Source organism: Notothenia rossii, assembly GCF_949606895.1.
Source record: "Notothenia rossii genome assembly, chromosome: 3".
NCBI classification, from domain to species: domain Eukaryota; kingdom Metazoa; phylum Chordata; class Actinopteri; order Perciformes; family Nototheniidae; genus Notothenia; species Notothenia rossii.
Genome location: NC_136901.1, coordinates 67,809,531 through 67,829,537, shown reverse-complemented (window position 1 = coordinate 67,829,537; position 20,007 = coordinate 67,809,531). Strand labels below are relative to the sequence as shown.

General features: G+C 42.1%; 1 protein-coding gene across 1 annotated transcript in view; it reads left to right on the top strand.

Annotated features, from left to right (window-relative positions):
• tenm1 (teneurin transmembrane protein 1) overlaps positions 1-20,007 on the top strand; it is a 217,906-nt gene that overhangs the window by 91,300 nt on the left and 106,599 nt on the right. Inside the window, 3 exon segments of the mRNA XM_079670275.1 lie at positions 3,451-3,624; positions 13,678-13,880; positions 17,898-18,105. Coding sequence (XP_079526401.1) covers positions 3,451-3,624; positions 13,678-13,880; positions 17,898-18,105 — 585 coding nt within the window.

The window sequence follows — 20,007 nt, the reverse complement described above, 5'->3', positions numbered from 1 at the left end:
TCTCCGCTAGTTTCCTGTCTGTTTTTATAAACTCAGATGACCAATAAATAATTTACGGTAAAAATAAACCATATAAACAACATAACCCCCTGGATATTTCCAACATTTTGGCCCGTGACTAGTTTTGTATCCCTTCCATTATTTTTATAATGTTGTCATGCACAAATAACTCATCAGTACAGCTGCAACAATTAATTGACTTATTGATTTGTCGATCGACAGAATTTTTTATATTTTTAGTTATTGTTTAAAAGTAAAAAGTAAAAAATGCTGGAATATATATATATAGATATTTTAAAAACACTAAGCCACACTTGCTGTATTCCAACACGTCAAACTCTCTCAACACCTGCATTCCTCTTTCCGACTCACTAAATCACAGTTGTTTTCTTACTTACTCACAATAACAACGTAACCAAGCGAAACATATTTTTTAAAAACATGTAATTCTCTCTATGGTCCTTTCATATTCTTAGCACACATACAAACAATCTTAGCCGGGAAAAACATAACGTTTAAATTGGGCATTCTCCCTTATGAATGGACACACTTAAAAACATAGGAAACTAGGTTAAAAAAGCAGTTACGCTTTAAGACTTGGTCCTGTCCTTGCCTGTGGCTCCTCAAGTGCCTCTACATTTTGAAGAGCCCTGAATGAACCTGGTCAAGTGCAAAACAACAAACATGTCATCGCTACTCCTAATATTGCCGTAAGGACATTAGGTCCTCAAAAGTACAAGAGCATTCACACACAACTCTCATCACATTCCTGGGTCCTTATCCCTCCTTGTTTCAGTGTGTGTGTTTGTGTGTGTGTGTGTGTGTGTGTGTGTGTGTGTGTGTGTGTGTGTGTGTGTGTGTGTGTGTGTGTGTGTGTGTGTGTGTGTGTGTGTGTGTGTGTGTGTGTGTGTGTGTGTGTGTGTGTGTGTGTGTGTGTGTGTGTGTGTGTGTGTGTGTTCTGTGCTCTGTGGCCCTAGATGCTAAGTGTTCTAGAAAAAGGTCAATGGCCATAAAGCAGGAGTGTGAGGGAGAAGAAGACGGAGAGAGGCTGATGAGGAGGAGGAGCAGCAGAAGTAGGGTCTGAGAGCCTTTCGAGGAGGGATGGAGTGGTGAGGAGGATAAGATAGAAGAGTCGGTGAGGACTGTTGTTGCAGAGTCATTACTGAAGTGGGAAGCACTTGGCAAACAGAGGTGTGTGTGGATGTGTGGGGGGGGGGGCACCGAAGAACAAGGAGAAAGAAAAGCAATCCAGATGAGAGGAAGTGAGGAGAGAATGGAGCACGAGAGATTGAACGGTGGAAATGCAAAATGTTTCGGTTTGGAAGTGACTCGTCATCCTTCACTGAGCACTCGTACAGACTAATTTATGAAACTATGATAGGTTGTTCCACTCCACGGCGTAATATAATGCAGTACAAACAGTGGTGATGCATACAAACCTACATTTGTTAGCACAACGCTACATTTCATGTTTATTTCTAATAGAAGAGTCTCAACAATGGGATGTAAGGTAAATAGAATCTCTGTGGAAATCTCTATCTATCTATCGTTGTTAGACTAAATGGAATTCCAACCATCATCAACATGTTTTTTCTGTGCATTTCTCCCCCCTGTCTGTTAAAGAAAAAGTACATAGAGTCCTAGACAACCAGAAAAGACTTTGCTTAAGACTAAACCCATGAAATTGAATGTATAACGCAGATCACTTGGGCATTTTCATACTTTTGTATTTCTCCCCGTCATCAGAATGAGTCATCACATTCATTTCACAGCGATGTGTTAATGAGAAAATCCCACACACTGCATCTCTTTAAAAATAAAATACAGAAAAGGGGAGATGTATTTAAAATGGTACCCGCACTGACGTGAAGAATCTTCGCGTGTCCGTGTCTGGCCTCGTCACAGGCTGACAGTTCAATTAGTCTGAATTAAATGATGCATGACGTCTCCCTCACGGCCCTGGTAATCGGCGGTGTTCTGCTCAAGGGAGCTCATATTGTGCATGAGTAGATAGCTAAACCAACAGTGGCCGGGGCTAGTCAAGGAAGTTGAAGATCCCCTTTAGATTCCAGAGTGGAGCATGGGACTGAATTGGCTTCAACTCTCAGAGCTCATCATGAATTTGCTTTGCAGAGAAAATAGTTATTTTTTCCGACTGCTAATGACTTTGAACTATCTGGAGTTTTAATTAGGTATTCTTCATTATCTGGGGATCAGGTGTGGGCGAGCGTGTAGGTGTGAGCGTATACACATGAAACTAGCAAGAACATTTTTTGTTTGCGACGTGTTACCTGTGTGATTGTGTTGGTCACGCCGTGTAATTTGTCTTTCTAAGCAGCCATTTTGTGCAAGAGTTAGTGAGCGTGTGTCAAGTGCTTTTTCAGGATGTCTGCAAATCAGCCCGACAGAAGACAGACAGCGAAGTCGTTTGAAGTCGTTAGAAATCGTTAGAAGTTCCTCACCTTGATCTGCATTCAGCAGCCATCCTCCTACTGCCACCGCTGCATAGTAACTTTGTGATTTGAGTCTTTGCTTTTGTTTGATGTTCGCAATGTGTCAAAGGAGGAACAAAAAAAAAAACACCCTTCAGTGATTTATTTTGTTTGCTTTGTTCCTCACATCAGCAAAGGGACATTACCTTTTTAAAGTCAAAAACCAAAGCGGTGTTGGGAGTACAATCTCACATCAATGGGACCTGATGATTGGTCAGAGGAAGGTGGATGTTTTACTGAACGTTTTATTGACAGACTTGCAAGGCGCTAATTAATTTGCTTAATGGCCAGGTGTTAGTTGTGTTTTTTTATTTAACAGAATGCAGGATTGTTGTCCTAGTAAACACTTTTATAAGTGGGAGGAGGTACCCTCCCATCCTCCCATACCCCTTTGTTGTTTAAAAGGCCCATATGGATTGTGAATCGGCAGCAGCTTTCAAAGCATCATTAGTCATGCATAAAAGACTGTATTAGTGCTTTAATACCAGCCCAGGGCTCCGGCTCTGAAGATCTGTCTTAATTGCCCACCCCTGCCACAATCTGCGCTCTTTTTTTTTTTTACGTATATGTACGTGCGTGTGTGCGAACGTTTATGTCTGTGTGTTCTTTTTGTTTCTCGCTAATTGTCCACTTCCTTGCCAGAAACTAATAAGCACATAAACTGAGTGAGAACTCTAAGACGGGCATTAAAGAAGATTCAGACACACCTCTGTGTGCCTTGACTAATGAACTTTTCTATCTGCTTCTCCTCTCCCTTTGACTGCCACTGTGTGTGTGTGTGTGTGTGTGTGTGTGTGTGTGTGTGTGTGTGTGTGTGTGTGTGTGTGTGTGTGTGTGTGTGTGTGTGTGTGTGTGTGTGTGTGTGTGTGTGTGTGTGTGTGTGTGTGTGTGTGTGTGTGTGTGTGTGTGTGTGTGTGTGTGTGTGTGTGTGTGTGTGTGTGTGTGTGTGTGTGTGTAGCGGTCCACCTGTTAGGGCTGACCTGGCATCTGCGGCACGGCGAGAGCCAGCTGTATGAGAATGGCGTGCTCTCGGCGGATCATCAACAGGAGGACCGCAGCAAACCCCGACCCACCAGCTCCATCCACCTGCTGGACACACTCAACCCTGAAAATGCTCACGCAGGAGACCGAGGTGAGCTGACACGCGTTCAGTATTACACCACCATAACAGATGTTCCATACTCAACTATTGACAGGATTTGCCCGTCAGTAGCAACCAAGCCAATGTGATACAGCGAAGTGCAGTTTTGTAATGGTGTTGAATGAACACTGGCTTAAAGCGATCCACAAACTTTAACTGCTTTTCTTTATTTACGTGACATTTTAAAAGGAACCAGTGTAGGGGCTTATAAAGCAAGATGAACTGCTCAACCGGGCTACTTACAGTAAGTCAGGCATATAGTTAAGTCAATCTGTTAAAACAAGGGAGGTTTAAATAAGTCCATCCTCTATGGCCATGGTTACTTCAGAGTAGCTTGGCCCTGGTCAGTGTAGTTTTAATGCTTAGCTTTACATCAGGCTTTTTGTGTACACGTCAAATGTGTCACACACAGAGTGAAAGTAGACTATTGACTATTTGCCTCAAAGTCAATCAAATACATTTTTGGTTTATTACGGCCATTTCCCTCTACTGGCAAATAACTGACAAGTAATTGACATACTGTTATTATCTTCCTGTTTTGGTTATGCAATGGTTGACATTCAATGGTAAATGTAGCCGTCCTTTTTCCTGCAGATCGTACCCGGAGGCAGACTTCAATTTAAATCCAAGGACACATTTTTATCAGACTTAAAGGGTTTCTTTATATATGGAAGTGTGTTAACAGGCACCTCTGAGTTGAGTTGCATGGTGAGTAATGTAGGTTCAAGGCAAAAATATTGTTGTTTCTGGTTTATCAAGTGAAGTCCTTTCTTCATTCTTTTAGTGTCTACTGAAAATGCTATAGGGCTGCAAGGCAAGTACTACTTTAAACGTAAGCATTACAATAAGAGCAGTTTATATACCTGTTGCCAATATATTGCCAATCTTCTTTAAATCCCCTACTGTAAATAAAGTGAAAGGAACAGTCACCCCAGATTTGTTTTAATACTTTTTATTTATCGGCTTATTTCCTTAACAGTAAATTATATAAAGTCATATTTTTGCATTATTATATATAGGTAAATCTCAACAAAGGAAAACAATTAAACGGGGCAGACAGCCAGTCAATTCGCTAACTGACAACATTTATTTCCCTCTATGGATTCATATGTGCTACTCTGTGGATGTAAATAAGGAATGTGATTTGTTTGCTGTGAACAATGTGGTCAGCGCTTGATATGAAAAGTCTACCAGAAGTGACCTCGTCTGCTCACATTCTCTACAAGTAGACTGTATTAAATAAGCTTTTCACAACAGGCGCTGCTTTTCTGAGCCACCATTATTAAACACCCCTAACCCGAATCAACACTCACAAAGGTTAGCTCAGATACAGGCTACATGCTGTATTAGGTGCTATACATCTCCCAGAATATTAATCTCTCTCTGCACACTCTGTTAAAATCCTCCGAGGACAATAACTATTTTTGCGAAAGGATTTAACAGAAGCCGAGTTATTGGAATTAAAGGATGAATTTCCTCTTGAAACGTATACACTAGCTTTTAAACATTATGATTGAGGCATTTAGTTTATATTGCATTAGCACCCTCCGGCTTGCATACGTATCACACTCGGCACGATGACTGTTCAGATACGATGGAGACACATCAGTCCAGAGATCAGCCCCAAACTGATTACTCATTTATTAGAAAGGCAAGGTAATTGGTTAATCATGTTCCCTCTTAGACGCTACGTGACTGGAATAAACTCCCCTCACTTGGCCGTCTCTCAACTAGCCAGAGGAATTACTAACACCAATTTAACCCCGTGGCATGGGACATTAATTGTGAGTGTTCCAGGTCATGAAGTCAGGCAGGACACAGCAACCTTCACGCTCAGACCGACTGATGGATATTACATCGGATGCCGTCAGATTCCATGTTCAGCACTTACAAGGAGACTGTGCGAGCCAAACTGCTACCCGCTGCAATTTAGGCAACCTGGGACATCCCTTAAGCAACTATTCTTGATGAATCCTCACATTCTGAGGATTAACGCTCTCATCAGTAGCTAAATCTTCCAATACAGCGCGCAGGGGTCATGGAATTCACTTCCGTGAGTGTTGCGTCACAACAATCTATTGTTTCAACTCCTATTGCTCTAAATGCCTGATGGAAGCTGGGAAATCAAAATGGGCAAAGCTAAGCCGTTGATGCAGGGGGCTCAGATTAATAAAATTGGCACGGTGGAGGTGGTCCCCGGGCAGAGGGAGGGCCAGAGAGATTAGAGATTAGGCTGTAATCCAGTGTGGCAGATTATCACGCTCATCCCGCTGTACCCATCACCTCTCACACCAAGAGACCACACAATCCCCTAGATTACACGGGAAGGATGGTGAGAGGAGGCTGCTGGAAATGGAAATGATAGAAAAACAAGACACGGAAGGGAGAGGATACAGCGGATTGACGGCAGGAGAGGAAAATCAGCCAATCCGCTTTAAGGATTTTTGAGATATCGATCATCAAAGTGGCTCAAAATGACATTTAAATATCATTTTCATTAGACAACTTTTATCAACAAATGAAGGAGCCAAGCACCGACATGTTCTTTTTTTTTAATCCCGTAATAAATGGTTTTATTTCTGATGCGCTGCTATAACCATAAGTTACAACACAGCAGTGGGAGCATAAAGTTACCCGAGGAGATTGATTGGAGGATAGTTATCAGTTCCTGCTTGTTTTGATACAAACCGATGACACAGAGGGGAGAGATGAAACGAGCTTGGCGGAATGATTGGAAGCTAGTAATCTGCCTGTATTCCCGTTCATGTATTTTTATTGTTGTTGTTTTTATGTCAACTTCAATGCCATAAATACAGAGGCTCTCTGTTTGATTTGTTGGCCCGACGCCGGCATCAGTACGGGATCAGCACAATCGTAATCTACCTTTTAAGCCTGCGGCACGGCGCTAGATGCTAATTGACATGTTGTGTCATCCGTGTGTGGCTAGTGTCTTGTCAAGCCGTGCACGTGCTGTGTTTTATGTTCTTGGGGCTCTCTCTCCTGCGGCTTCAGAGATCACCAGGAGCCCCTTCTTAGCCCTCCACACATTAAAGCCTCTCTAATGAGTGTTACATTAATTGCCACTCACCCCATGATAATCAACCTCAGGCAGGCGTACATGCGCTAAGGTGCATGTGCTTCTCTTCTATATCCAACATGCATGCCCACACATATAGAAACTCCTCCTGTACAGATGAAAGCCAAAGATCCCAGAGTAGAATTTTTCTTTTTTTTCTTCTATCAGTGGATTCCCCTGCCTTAATGAAGCACATTGAAGTCTGAGAATAATATTTCAGTCAACGTGGAGACGCCGGTTGTATTAATGATATGAAATGATACAAAGTGACATACAGTAGAGCGGCATATTGCCTCATTATAATGAGGAGATGATGAAAGTCGGGCTTTGGGATTGCCATCTGAGCCTATGAGATGTGTATATGAAGCCTGTTTATGAGGGGAGGGTTATTGGCGAATTGTTTTCACTCTATCCGGCGGTGTGGTTGGAAATGGTGTGTGGATGGATGAAATGTGACACAGACAGAGAGGAGGGCTCTTAAAGAGCACATCAATATTCTAGCCTGTGTGCGGAGAGAGCGCAGGGGAGAGGGAGGCTGAGCAGTGCGTGTGCTCACGGACGAGAGTGCATATCGCATGCATGTATGTGGGAAAAAGGAGTCGTGTCTGTGGGTGAGATGAATGTGTGCGTACGTGCTGGTGCAATGTGCAAATGCTGACGGACTGCTCCCTGTTACACTGGTCTCATTGATTTTCTCACGCTGGGATACAGTCTCGGGATATAACACACACAGCCACACAAACAGACACACACACACGCAGGCAGGCAGTGAAAGTATAGATCATTTAGTGAACCCCCTGCTCGAGCTGCTCAAGTTGAGAAAGCAGCTGCATTTCTGTCTGTGTCTTACTGAGCCTGCATTCAAAACATCTCTCCAGCTGAAGAAATTAAACATTATTTCAAGTGGCAGTCAGTATTTACACTTTGGATGACACATCTTGTGGCGGGCAGGGGGCTTTGTAGTGCTTATTCTTGGCATTTGAGAGTAGTAGATTGATGTCTCAGGCTCTGATGTAATAGGCAAAAAGATTCAAAGTCACTTTTTAGTTTTTCTTAGTAAACAGACTAGACTTTCTTTTTGATTAAAATGTACTGCTTTACTTTTGCCACAGTTTAGACACAATGGGTTTGAATTTGAGTTTGGGGGCATTTGTGTCATTTAGGCTAGTACATAGTAATGACTCTCTTAAAGGTCTCATTTCATGGCCATTTCTACTGATCATAAGTCCATTGTTGAGGACTAGAATATATTGACATTGTTCAATGTTCCAAACTCACATTGGTTTCTTATACAGCATCTCTGTATAGTGTGTTGGAGCTCCTGCCCCCCCCCCCCCCTCCCTCCTCCCTATGAGCCCACTGTGCTCTGATGTGTGATTATGTGTTACAATGGCATTTGTTAGCAACCAGAAAATGACACCAGTAATGACAAACAGATGAGAATGCCGCGTGGGGTCTGGGTGCCATGTTGGCGGGACGTTGCGGGGCTCGCTGCTCCGCCCTTTGAGACTCGAGGAGCGGACAGTATGAGCTGGATTACTGGTGTCATTTCCTGGATGCTGCGTAGGGTCTGCGAGACAGCGAGAGGCCGCAGAACTCAGGCTGAGTTCCTCTCTTTAAATACAGACATTTAAATATTGTGCTTACTTACTCAAATACTTGCAACTGTAATTCCTCGTTATATAAGACTATCAATGTTTTCCATACAATCACATGAGTATAGACAATACAACACATTGTTTTGGATTGAACCATCTGATAGGACATCACGTAGATGAAATGTGTTATTTTCACATTGATACATCAGCATTACATAATTTCATTATGTAGCTCATCATTATATCACAATGTCACTCATAGTGTCATATATGTGCAGAAAGAAGTACTTGTGCTGATAATACTGCACATTTACTTGAGATAGATTTGATTGGCTTTTACAATTATTTCCTTAGTACAGTTGTCCTTAACTTGTGGCATGGGGTCCCAACATAAGATAAGTAGTCACAAGATGGAAAAAGAAAACCATGTTTGAGATTTCTTTTCGGACTTTTCAATAATGTCTTATTTTGGGAGGAGCCCATCTTTGAAAAATCCTTGAAGAAAACCAGTCCTAACTCAGAGTTAAAACATTCTGTGGTAAACATGCTTGCATGAATGATTCTAACCAGACCAGCCCACTTGACAGCAGTAAGAAGATTCAAGAGGACAGAAAGGAGAGAAACATTTGAATGGAACTGAATGGAGCATTCCGTTCTGATCACCTACAGGATGAAGCCGGAGATGATCACTTTCCAAGGCCCTTGAAGCTGGGATAGAAAGGGTTTCATGGCATCATTGGGGGAAAATACCATCATAACATTTCAGCATATTGTACTTATACAGTATTGATATCCCACACTGGGAATCAACTACTAAACCTAAAACGTTATCTTGATTGTGATTGAGCTCTTGATCCTGTTTATGACCGTTAAAGATGAGAATTACCATCCTGTTGACTTTGCTAACTTGTGGTCATGCTCTTTGAGATGACTTGCTTTGATTGGAGGCTTTAGCTGCAGAATTGGAGAGCTTTCTTTCTAATAGTTTACCCTCCTGCTAACTGTAGCCATGAGCCTCTCCCCTCGTGGTTAGCAGAAGGAAAAATTATTAGCAGCATTTGCTCCCATCAGGCCCTTACCCTCACTAGATTAGTACAAGCTACAGGCAATACAAACGTGTGCTTTCTCCATGTGCCATGTCATACAACACGCATTACCTGTGTTACGATGTAAGTACACCCGGAGTGTTATGCAGGGGATAAGTTTGTGAACAGGCAAACTCGTCTGTCACAGACGTAGCCCGAGGCCTGACGGTAGAAGGTGAGGACGAGAGAGTAATGGAAGGGCCTGAGGCCAAGAGCATTATCTCCGCCTGACTCTGACTGACACTCATTAGGCTGCACAGTGGAGAGAGGAGGCTGAAAGCTTATTAAACCTACTGCTCAAAAGGCCCTTAATTGAATCCAAGTAATTATAGAGACCTTGCCCATTGTGATATTTTTATTCATCCTGCGGCAAACTCAATCTCTCCTGCATTCGGAACACTATTAATGTTGTCTGCGCCAATGTGTGTGAGATCCACACACAGGCCTGCACTTCAGCACCGACTAACAGTGTCTCACACACATATACCCACACAGTTCCGCTCCCCTAAGACATGTCCCATCACCAGGACCCCTGCTGCACTTTTGAGTCTGTTCCCGCTTCATTAGAATCTGAGGGATAATAACATTAATTCCAAAGACAGTTTAGTTCCTTTGAAAATAGATTACAGGTGTAATTGTTTTACCTGAATAACCCTTAGGCAAGAGAAATTAATTAGACCTTGTGTCCCAAGTCCTAATGTAGCTAATTTCTTCCACTGGCCTGGCACACACACACTAGTCACACACACGGGACGCAGATGGACTGACTTTGAGATTCCAGCACTTTAAATGAAGGATGATGGATGACAATATAAAGGTGTAAGCTGGTCATTAGAAACGTGAGAGCTTCCAATCTGAAACCAGATGTCCTGTAACACGGGAGACTTTGGATGGCTCATTTAGGTGAGATGATTGCATATTTGTGTGCAGTATGTGTCGAACATTGCGGTTGAGCGGTGTCAACGACGGCATTAGCTGTGTTATGTGCACACCATGCCTGCACTACCGCTATAATTGGCTGAGGCAGCATCATTATTATACCATGCAGTATGTTGCTTCTAAGAAGACCTGCCCACCAACCCTCTATCGTTTCCATCAAGGGTTCGTTGTGCCTGATGGCAGACATGAATAACACTTTCATCAGCCCTTTAAACAAGCTCAAACTTTTTTTTTTTGTTTAAACAATCCTTTTTGCTTACAACTTATGTCTGCTGTCAACTAATGATGAAAAGCACAAGAAGATTTATGCGGTGCCATTTATTTTTAATTTTTTATTGTAACCGATGATTGTCAAGCAGCTTTTTTCTTATTAAAGCTTCAAGATAGCGCGGTGTGAAGGAGTTTAACTATCTGCATGCAAGTTGACAGTAACAGCGGTAGAGACCTTGCATTAGAACCAAATGGTCTCTGGTTGAAGTCCCAAACAGACCAGAATACATACTGTACAGTTGATCAAGCCAACTGCTCCCTGGTGCTGAAAAACATGGCAGCCCCTTACTCTAATACTATTACATGCATGTGTGTGTTCAGACCCAAAGGTACAGTATGTAAACTAACAGAGGGGATATCAGAATTCCCCCTTGTGAGATAATTAAGTGCCTTCTCGTTCTATTTAAGCACACGTCTCGTTTGCTTTCCAAGTCAATTCAAACGGATACGCTCTGTTTTGAAAGATATTCTCAAAGAATGGTCTCAGGTTAAGTGGTGAGAAACACGCGGAGCGGTGCCAGTGGAACACGTTGATTGACAGCAGTAATCCGAGCAGCTGGGGAGGCCTGGAGGAGCCCTGTGATCCGTCTGGTTTCAGCGGGACTCCCAAAAGGCCCTCGAACCTCCCCCCCTCCTTTTACTGGAGCAGCCGTACGCTCTGCTGCTGAGACAGAAAGAGAAACGCAAGAAAGCTTTTTCTTCTTTCTTGCGTCAGCAGCTGTAACTCGACACGGCCGACTCCTCTTTGGACATCGTCCACCCGTCTCCTCTCTTCGCCCTCCTGTTCACTTTTACAGCTCCCGTCTCCACAACCCCCCCATCCCCTACCCTGAGCGTCACTTTCTGTCCCCGTGTTGCATCAGTCTGAGGGGCGCAGTAATAAGCATCAGAGGGGCCTGCTTGCTCATCTAGCCTCCAGCTTGCCAGTCAGCCCGCTCGCCGGCTCGCCTTCACGCCTGTATGCCTGCCAGTGTTCTGCCAACTGCCATGCCCTATTCATGTCCTATTCATCTATTGTTGAATTAAAGGCTGCTTTCCTCAGGACATCCATCCCTCTGCTGGCCTTTTTATTTTTTTTGTGGCGAGGCACATGAGCGAGGATTAGCATTAAAAGGAATAGACTGCTGAGGTAGACTCGGCAGGAATGCACCAGTGCACACACCTCAGTTCTGCCAAGCTGCTTATATTCTGTTTCAGTAGAGCTTTTTATTACTGGGACAATTTATGCCTCACACAGGACACCTGTCTCGTGTCTCTCTTTCATTATAAACCTTTTTAAACTGTCTTTTTGTTCTCTTCCCCCTCTCATGTTTCCCTCACTTTGTCTTACTCCGCTTTCCTCTATTAAGCTCTCCTGTCCCAGATCAGTTCAATCAATTAACCAATTAGTCAATTTCCTTTTTTTGCCAATTCCGTAGTCCATGGAGGAAGATAAAGGGGAAACGAGATGAATGACAATCCAAAGCTTTGGGATTTATTAGCAGGATATTTGACATTGTGTGAGTGAAGGTCTCAGAAGTAAGAATTCAAGAGTTTAGAGCTATGCTAGCGGCTATGTGAGAATGTAAATATGCAATTAGCTTCATCCAGCGTTTCGAGCTAAATGTGTGCTGACATGAAGCTGCTTAACAGGTGATCTTAACTATCCTATGTCAGAATCTTTATATTTTCTAAAAAGAAATGTAAGAGGCCGTATTATGCTTTTTGGGTTTTCCATTTCCTGTATTGTGTTAATTAGGTTTGGTTGCATGTAAATGGTCTTCAAAGGCTGAAATCCCTCTCCAGAGTGAGTTTCTCTCCCACACGGCCCCTCTAATTCAAAGCACAGTTTGGGATGGTTGGAATGTCATAATTGGTGCATGTCTCGGTCATAAATTTGAGTCTATTTTTCAAATTCTGACATGATGATTGCGCTAGAAGTAAAAGTTAAGGACCGCAAAAGTAATAACAATATATCCTAAGGGGAAATTGAATACCAGTACTAAATGTAATGACCCTCCATCTGATATTTGTGAAGCCCTTTGATTCGAAATGACAAACAACAACCTTGTGGTTGTTCTGGATAAAAAGTCTGTTAGATCACCAAAGTAATTAAGATGAATCCTTTCGGTAGCATGAATATCAATGCACTGTTCAAAGGCCCTTCGCAAGCCATGAAATAGGTGTGGTCAGACTGGACCAAAGTGGTGTACTGAAACAACAACAGACATTTCCATCGTTAAAAAGGATGAGGAAACGGGGGCTACCTACTAGCACTATCTCCCGTCTTATCTGTGTGACGGTACATATGGTATACGTCTGTGGGTGGGCATAGTGTCGCCATAATGGAGTGGTAAAGCTGCAGGCATTATAGATTGAGAGCGAGCGGCCTGGTCCATGAATCTACCCCTAACTGTTCTTCTGCCTTTGTGGCCGTAACGATCGGCTGGCTCCCCTCTGTCACCATATTTTCTCCATCTTAGTTTAGAAGCAGAGATATATCTCGCCATAAAGGCAGACACAAAGAGGGCTGGAGAGGCTCGCCCGCTCCCCTACACAAAAGAGCCGGGCCTGGCGGTTGATAAAGGCTTATGGAGAGGAGAGGAGCTGATGGCCAGGGGACTGTTGGAAAGACCTATTCTCTTCACACACAAAGACAAGCTCTCACTCAAGACACTATCTGTGCGCCGTGACGCTGTTTGTGAATGTGTGCGTGCCCCTGCCCTCTTCACTTTCCCCTCATCCGCCTGTCTGCCTTTCTCCTTTCACACACTCTTTCTTTCTTTCTTTCTTGTTGGAAGATGCTAATATAGCACACGACAAAGCCCCAGAAGACAGCTCTTAAACAAAAATACTTCCTTTCTTAAGCAGTTCGTCTCTCATCCAAAGGATTGCCAAAGCAGGATTCTGTTGAAAAGCAGCGCTCAGTCATTCCTGAAGTCTATTCAGTCTCACTTTATTACCAGGGCGGCTGATCCCACTGATGTTGTATCACATCAAGTTCATTATAAATGGCTGCCTCAGATACTGAATAGAACTCCCTGTCTACTTTGATTAATCTCACAGTATCACCTGTCTGTGGTTTTTTTACCTGCAGAGAAATGGGTGCGAGGCCGGGCCATCGACCGAGGCGAAGTCGAAGTCGGAACCCAGCAGAGCCAGGCGATCCCACCGGGGCTTTTCTGGAGATTTCAAATGACGATGCACCATCCGACCTACATCAAGTTCAACCTGTCCCTCTCCCACAACGCACTGCTGGGGGTCTACGGACGCAGGAACATACCGCCTACACACACTCAGGTAAAGGAGGCTCCTGTTGTAGCATGCTGTTCCCCCAGATGGGCTTTTTCTCGCTGAAGTAACTCATATAGCACATTTCTCCCTCTGGTCTGTCATCCAAGCTTTTTAAGTGAGCAGGCTTCACAAAAAATCAGATAACTCTCGAAATGTCTGGCCTCAAGTTAAGTGCTTCACTAAAGATAATTATAAACATGGCTTTATATTTTGTAGAGACAATATTATCTTGTAAATTTTTTATTAATTAGGGCAAATACATATATTATGTGCCCTGAATTTGAGTTGTAATTACCTTGCCTGCATAATTATTATGGTTCCCAACATTTCAGCAATTATAAAGCTGGTAAAAGATAATCTCTGATCTTTTATCTAATGATATTGCCTTTATTAATATACTGTATGTTTACTGGTGGAAATTGCAAATCACTTTGCTGATTAAAATCTTTTTGTTCAGTTCAAACATTCAATTCACTTTGTGATTGATCCACCATTAAAGAGGACATATTCTGCACATCTTCACTTTCATATTTCTATGTTGTTCCTCTACTGTGACATGTTTACATGCTTTAATGTTCAAAAAGTGATTTATTTTTGAAAACTAAAACCAGAGCCCAGTTCTATTTCGTCCCTACTGACTGCCAGAGGCGGTGCTTTAGCACTGGATATGTCCATCGCGCGCATGCGCAGCTCGAGTACCAATAACAACAAAGTCACCTGTGACCCACGTGACACCGGCTATATCAGCCAAGGAGCGGTCAGTAGGGACAAAATAGAACGATAGTTACGGCTGTAACTACGGTTCTATGAGTCCCGAATGACCGCCAGAGTTTCCTGTCACTCAGAATTCTTGTGTGCTCGCGAGAAGATTCTGGGAACAGATCCTCTGACGACACCGGCTGTGATATCCGGTGTCACGTGGGTCACAGGTGACTTTGTTGTTATTGGTACTCGAGCTGCGCATGCGCGCGATGGACATATCCAGTGCTAAAGCACCGCCTCTGGCGGTCCTCCGGGACTCATAGAACCGTAGTTAAAGCCGTAACTATCGTTTTCTCTGATTGGTTAGTTGGCTAGCTCTGTGATTGGTTACACTAGAGATGATGTGACATGACGACAATGTGACTTTCAGTGATTCTGATTCAGTCTTCAGTTCAGCAGTGAGTTCCTTATGTTGCTAGTTAAAGCTGTTATATTGAGTTCAGCGCAAACTAGGGCTACACAAACGTTTTTCACATAGTTAACCAGTTAAACCCCACGGCCCCGCTGGCGGGTGCAAAACGCAACATCTTGCAAGAAACAGCGTCTTAACATTTAATAAGCTACGAATGTGTCATATCCACTTAACGTGAAGAAACTCAGCTATCAGACAATATTAACCATTTTTAGCCAAACGAAACATATGGCTAATAACAAAGGCTCTGAATTAGCCCTGAGTGAAAAAATGCTAACGCACTTAGCACATAACTCACGTTAAAATATGCTTATTACTTATCGGATCTGCACAAACAAGATATCGATTACCATGCTGAGATTCCACAGATTCCAGACCTATAAGTATCATCACTGAGCGATCAGAACTAAACAAATTAGCTTTAGGGAGCCAAAACGGCTAAAAACTTCTTCCTTTGTTGTTTTCTGATCAAAAGTTGTGTTCAATGGCATTAGAACGATAAAAACACTGCTGAAGGTTAATCCATAGGTTAATCCAATGTGTCTGTGTCACTTTGAAATGATTACTGATAATCCATCATTCCATATTTATGTAAATAACGGAGATTTCGCATTAGCTGCTACGAGAGTGTATGACAGCTTCAGGTATTGGGCATTCTGGCTACGCATCACTCATTCACCTATGGGTAATGTTTAGATGGATTTTTAGGAACTTCCCTTCGATTCTATTGGCTCTAACGGTTAAAAAGAGGTGTCAATCATCAATATCGACGGACGGGGGCCAGAAGTATGGAAAATCCACCCAAATGACCCCAGAAGTGGATTTTTTTTCTAAATATCTCTAAAAAGGTAAAATGTCACTTATTTTGCATCAATCTTGATACAGGGTACTTAGTTTGGATTCCTAAAGCTTTTAATCTAGTATCCCATCATTCAAGGGTGGTTTTCACTACAAGTAATGTTTTTCTTTTGGACGGACACTGTGATTTAAAATTATTTACTATGTTCAATCTGAATTTACTTTAAAATAAAAAAAATGCTATATTGATTCTGACTTTTCTACATCCAACTCACAGGTTTATCATTGCTTTGAGAAACAAGATTATTAATTTACCCCTTTTAGAAGTGAAGATATAGTCAATTGTTCTGGGAATGTCATTTTCGAGCCTGAGGACTGAAAAACAGGCTCAGGGCTCAACTGGTTAATACAATAATGAGGGAATACTGATTCAGTCACTGACAACACAAGATTTGGTTGTGTTAGATTTAGTGCTAAACATTTGTTATTCATTTTGACAACAACTTTCTTTTTTTTATATTGCACGCCATCCTCCCAAGGTGGCACAACAAAATGATACATGACAGATTACATTACAAAGACAAAACAGGAGCAAGGCGCCCTTCCCTTACTTAAATCTTAAATGCACTGGACAAGTTTAGATACTAAGGATGTGGGGATGCAATGGCTGAATATCAAACAGCCCCCCCCCACTCACAGTCACATATGTCTAACTTGTTGACTAGGTAGGTACCTTAGCCATCACATTTAATTCCATATAAATATGCCTGCTCAGACAGGTCAGGGGTTGTGTAGCAACAAGAGGTAAGGAAGAGTGACAACTTCCTGTCACATCTAACCATGTTACCAATCCAACCGTGATCGCCCATTTTAAGCACCAGTAAAGCCAATCACACAACACAGGTGTCAATAAACTGTGTTTACGCTTGTTTTGTCAGACAAAATAACGATTGAGATCAGCAGAGCAGGACGTGCTGTCTGTCTGTTTAACAGGTAGCATTTATGAGCCGGGAACAAATCACTGTTTTTATCCTCATTCTGACAACAGAAACAGAAAAATATGTAAATGAGGACAATTCAAAAGGAAGTTAGGCTTTCTGTTTCTGTTTCATACACAGCCGACGACATGATGGAAAAGTGAGTCACAATATAATCCCGCTATTTTAAAATATTGACTAATGCAACATGTCATGTAAGTCAAAACAAGAAGAGGAAGAAGACATTTAGCAGTTTTTCCTTTACGGACAGAGATCTTTAAAAAAAAATACTCAAAAAGTGTGGACACATTTAAAAAAAAAAACAATTAGTGATCTGTTTAGCTTGGTGTAGCACATTACCAGAAACAAAACACACACACACCCTCGTTGTACACCCTGTAGAGCCTCATTGTGCCATGCAAGAGGCACGTACACGGACAAAAATACAACACACACCGAGTCATCTGCTTTTTAACATCAGTGCGCCCCTGCTCTCGTCTGCATGAAGAGGTCTAATTAGCTGTTTTTGACACTAGTGTGACACACAGCCCTCAGGGGGAATAAGACTCAGCGAGAGCTCGCGAGTTCAAGGAGGTTTAAGGATGGAGAGGAAGGGGAGGAAGAGACGAGGGTGGTTGTAAAGTTAAAGAGGGTGAGAAAGAAGCATGGGGAGGTTTAAACAAATGAAATAATAGTCTGTTCCATTTGAAAGCCTGGGTGGTAAAGCCTGCCCACGCTATTAGTAGCACGTCAAGTTGTCGAAGCGACTGCTGGGGAACACGTCTGGTGGAGGACCGAGCTGCCATGGACGATGATTTCACATACCTTTCTTTTTTTGGATTCCTGTTTCACATCTGATATCCACGTCTAATGCTTTTCCCCAGCTTCTTGTATTCATGCCATTTCCCCGTAGCATACAACTGACAGTTTTCACAAAGCTCACACAACAACAGCCACACATCACTGCACAACGTTTGGCTTGCACATTTCGGTTGCATTTATGCAGGTTTGGTGATTTCCCATCTTGCTCCAATTCCAATTGTCTGATTGTGTTGTATGTGTATTGTGTTCCAGTTCGACTTTGTGAAGCTGTTGGACGGGAAGGCGCTGCCCAGGTCTTTGACTGATCCCGTCCTGACTGCCAAAGCTCCCAAAGGCCTGCTGCTGAGCGGCCTCCAAGAAACGGGCTTCATAGAGTACATGGACCCCGGCACCTGGCACCTGGCGCTCTACAACGACGGACGCAACCTGGAACAAGTGTTACTGCACAGCACTCCCATAGGTGAGGAGAGTGATCATTGTTATGTCATTATCAAAAATGTGCGATATAAATAAAACCTGATTTGATTATCACAGATTCACCCATGTTGGAAGCCTTTCTTCCCATTCCTCTTCCACATTATCAAGTCTTATTTAGCTGATGCTCTAATTCCAAGAGAACTACAATAAGTGCATTCAACCATAGAGATAGAAAACATTTTAAAATGCAATTGTTTTCTAAAAATGTTTTAAGTTTATCATTTTGAATTGTATTTTTTTTTTTTTTGTATTGGCCAAAGTGCATCGGCACTAGTAGTTATGGCATAATGTGTATTTATTTTATAATTAATTAGTTAGTTAGTTACCAATGTTGGAAAGAACCTGACCACTTAAATTCTTAGCTTGATTATTTTATGATACTTTGTACTTTTACTCCACAAACATTTCAAAGCTAATTACTCTTCTTCTTTTTCTCACTGAATGTAATGATTGCTTTAGCTGATATAAGACACCTTTGATTTACATTGGAATATTATATAATAAGATGATAGTATTTCAAATAACGTTTATGAAATACTGTGTTTCAAATGAACTGTAAGCTGAAAAGGATTGGGTTGTGTCCTCATCTCCAAGGCTTTCTCCAGGTAACTAATCTAAATGTTTCATGTGAACAGCCAACCAGATACTTATGCATCATCCATATTAACAAAATCAATATCTGTTTTTATCTTACCAAACAAAATATTGCACATTCCTTTATAACATGTCAGGAGAAAACAAAGTGACACTTTTCAAAATTTGTTCCAGTTTCATCTGTTGGCTGGACACATACTGTAAGCCTCTTTAGGTTATAGATAAATGATATACAGTATAATTATTTTATTATCCTAAATCTAGAATATGACTTTCTTAACTGTACTGCATAAAATAATAGTTTGTTTCTTTAGGTTGGGTTTGTATGAGGTACTTATCCATAGTCCGCCAATCCTTAATTGTGAGAAATGGACAGTAGTACCAGCACGGAATCTTAAAGGGGCCCAATTTAGCTTTTTGGGGTTTTCCCTTTCCTGTAGTGTGTAATCTAGGTTTTTGTGCTTGTAAATGGTTTGCAAAGGCTAAAATAGGTGTGTTTCCTCCAGAGGGAGTTTCTCTCCTGCACACTGTAACATAGTGACATGACTGCGTAACAATCGTGTTTCTATTAGCTATAAAATGTTCTCTGTTTTACCATGCTGTCAGACAGCCCTTTGCAGCAGGGAACTGAAGTGATCACATATATATATATATATACTCTCTTTTCAACCAGTTAAAAGCTCTTTATCAGGTTCCTTTTGAGGAAAAAAAAACGCGTTCTGAACACACTCCGTTTACTTTACATTGAGCCTGAGTGGGTTTCATAATTGCAGTGTTTTTCGTGCTTGTATCTCAGGGTTACTTCACTCTATTCCTTTCTCCCCTTTCATCTGCAGACAGACAGGACATGGCCAAGAGTAGTTTGAGAGTCATTGACATTTGAAGGGAACTTTTCCCCATTATAAGAGTGAGCTTGGCATGGCAAGAGACAGCCAGTGGAGAGGGGAGGACAGCGCCTGTGGTAATGACAGGGCTGGCTAACTGCAGCTCATTGCTATGAAACACACGGATGCCAGAGTAAATTGAAGGATGTGAATAATGCAAGCGTACGTGGCTGAATATAGACAAGTGGATAATTACCAGGGCCGTTTTCCTCATCTTCACTCACTCCCAAATCAGTGTTGAAATAACAAAAAAAAAGTGTTTTAGCACATTAACATTGTTGGGAGACTTGGTTATTTAAATGCGGCACACAAGTGAGATTGCATTCAAATAAATCCATGTGTGATGAAGAGATGTTTTGAGAAACACTCTTTCTGATTCTATTTTGGGATTTCTGCTGCTTCGATTT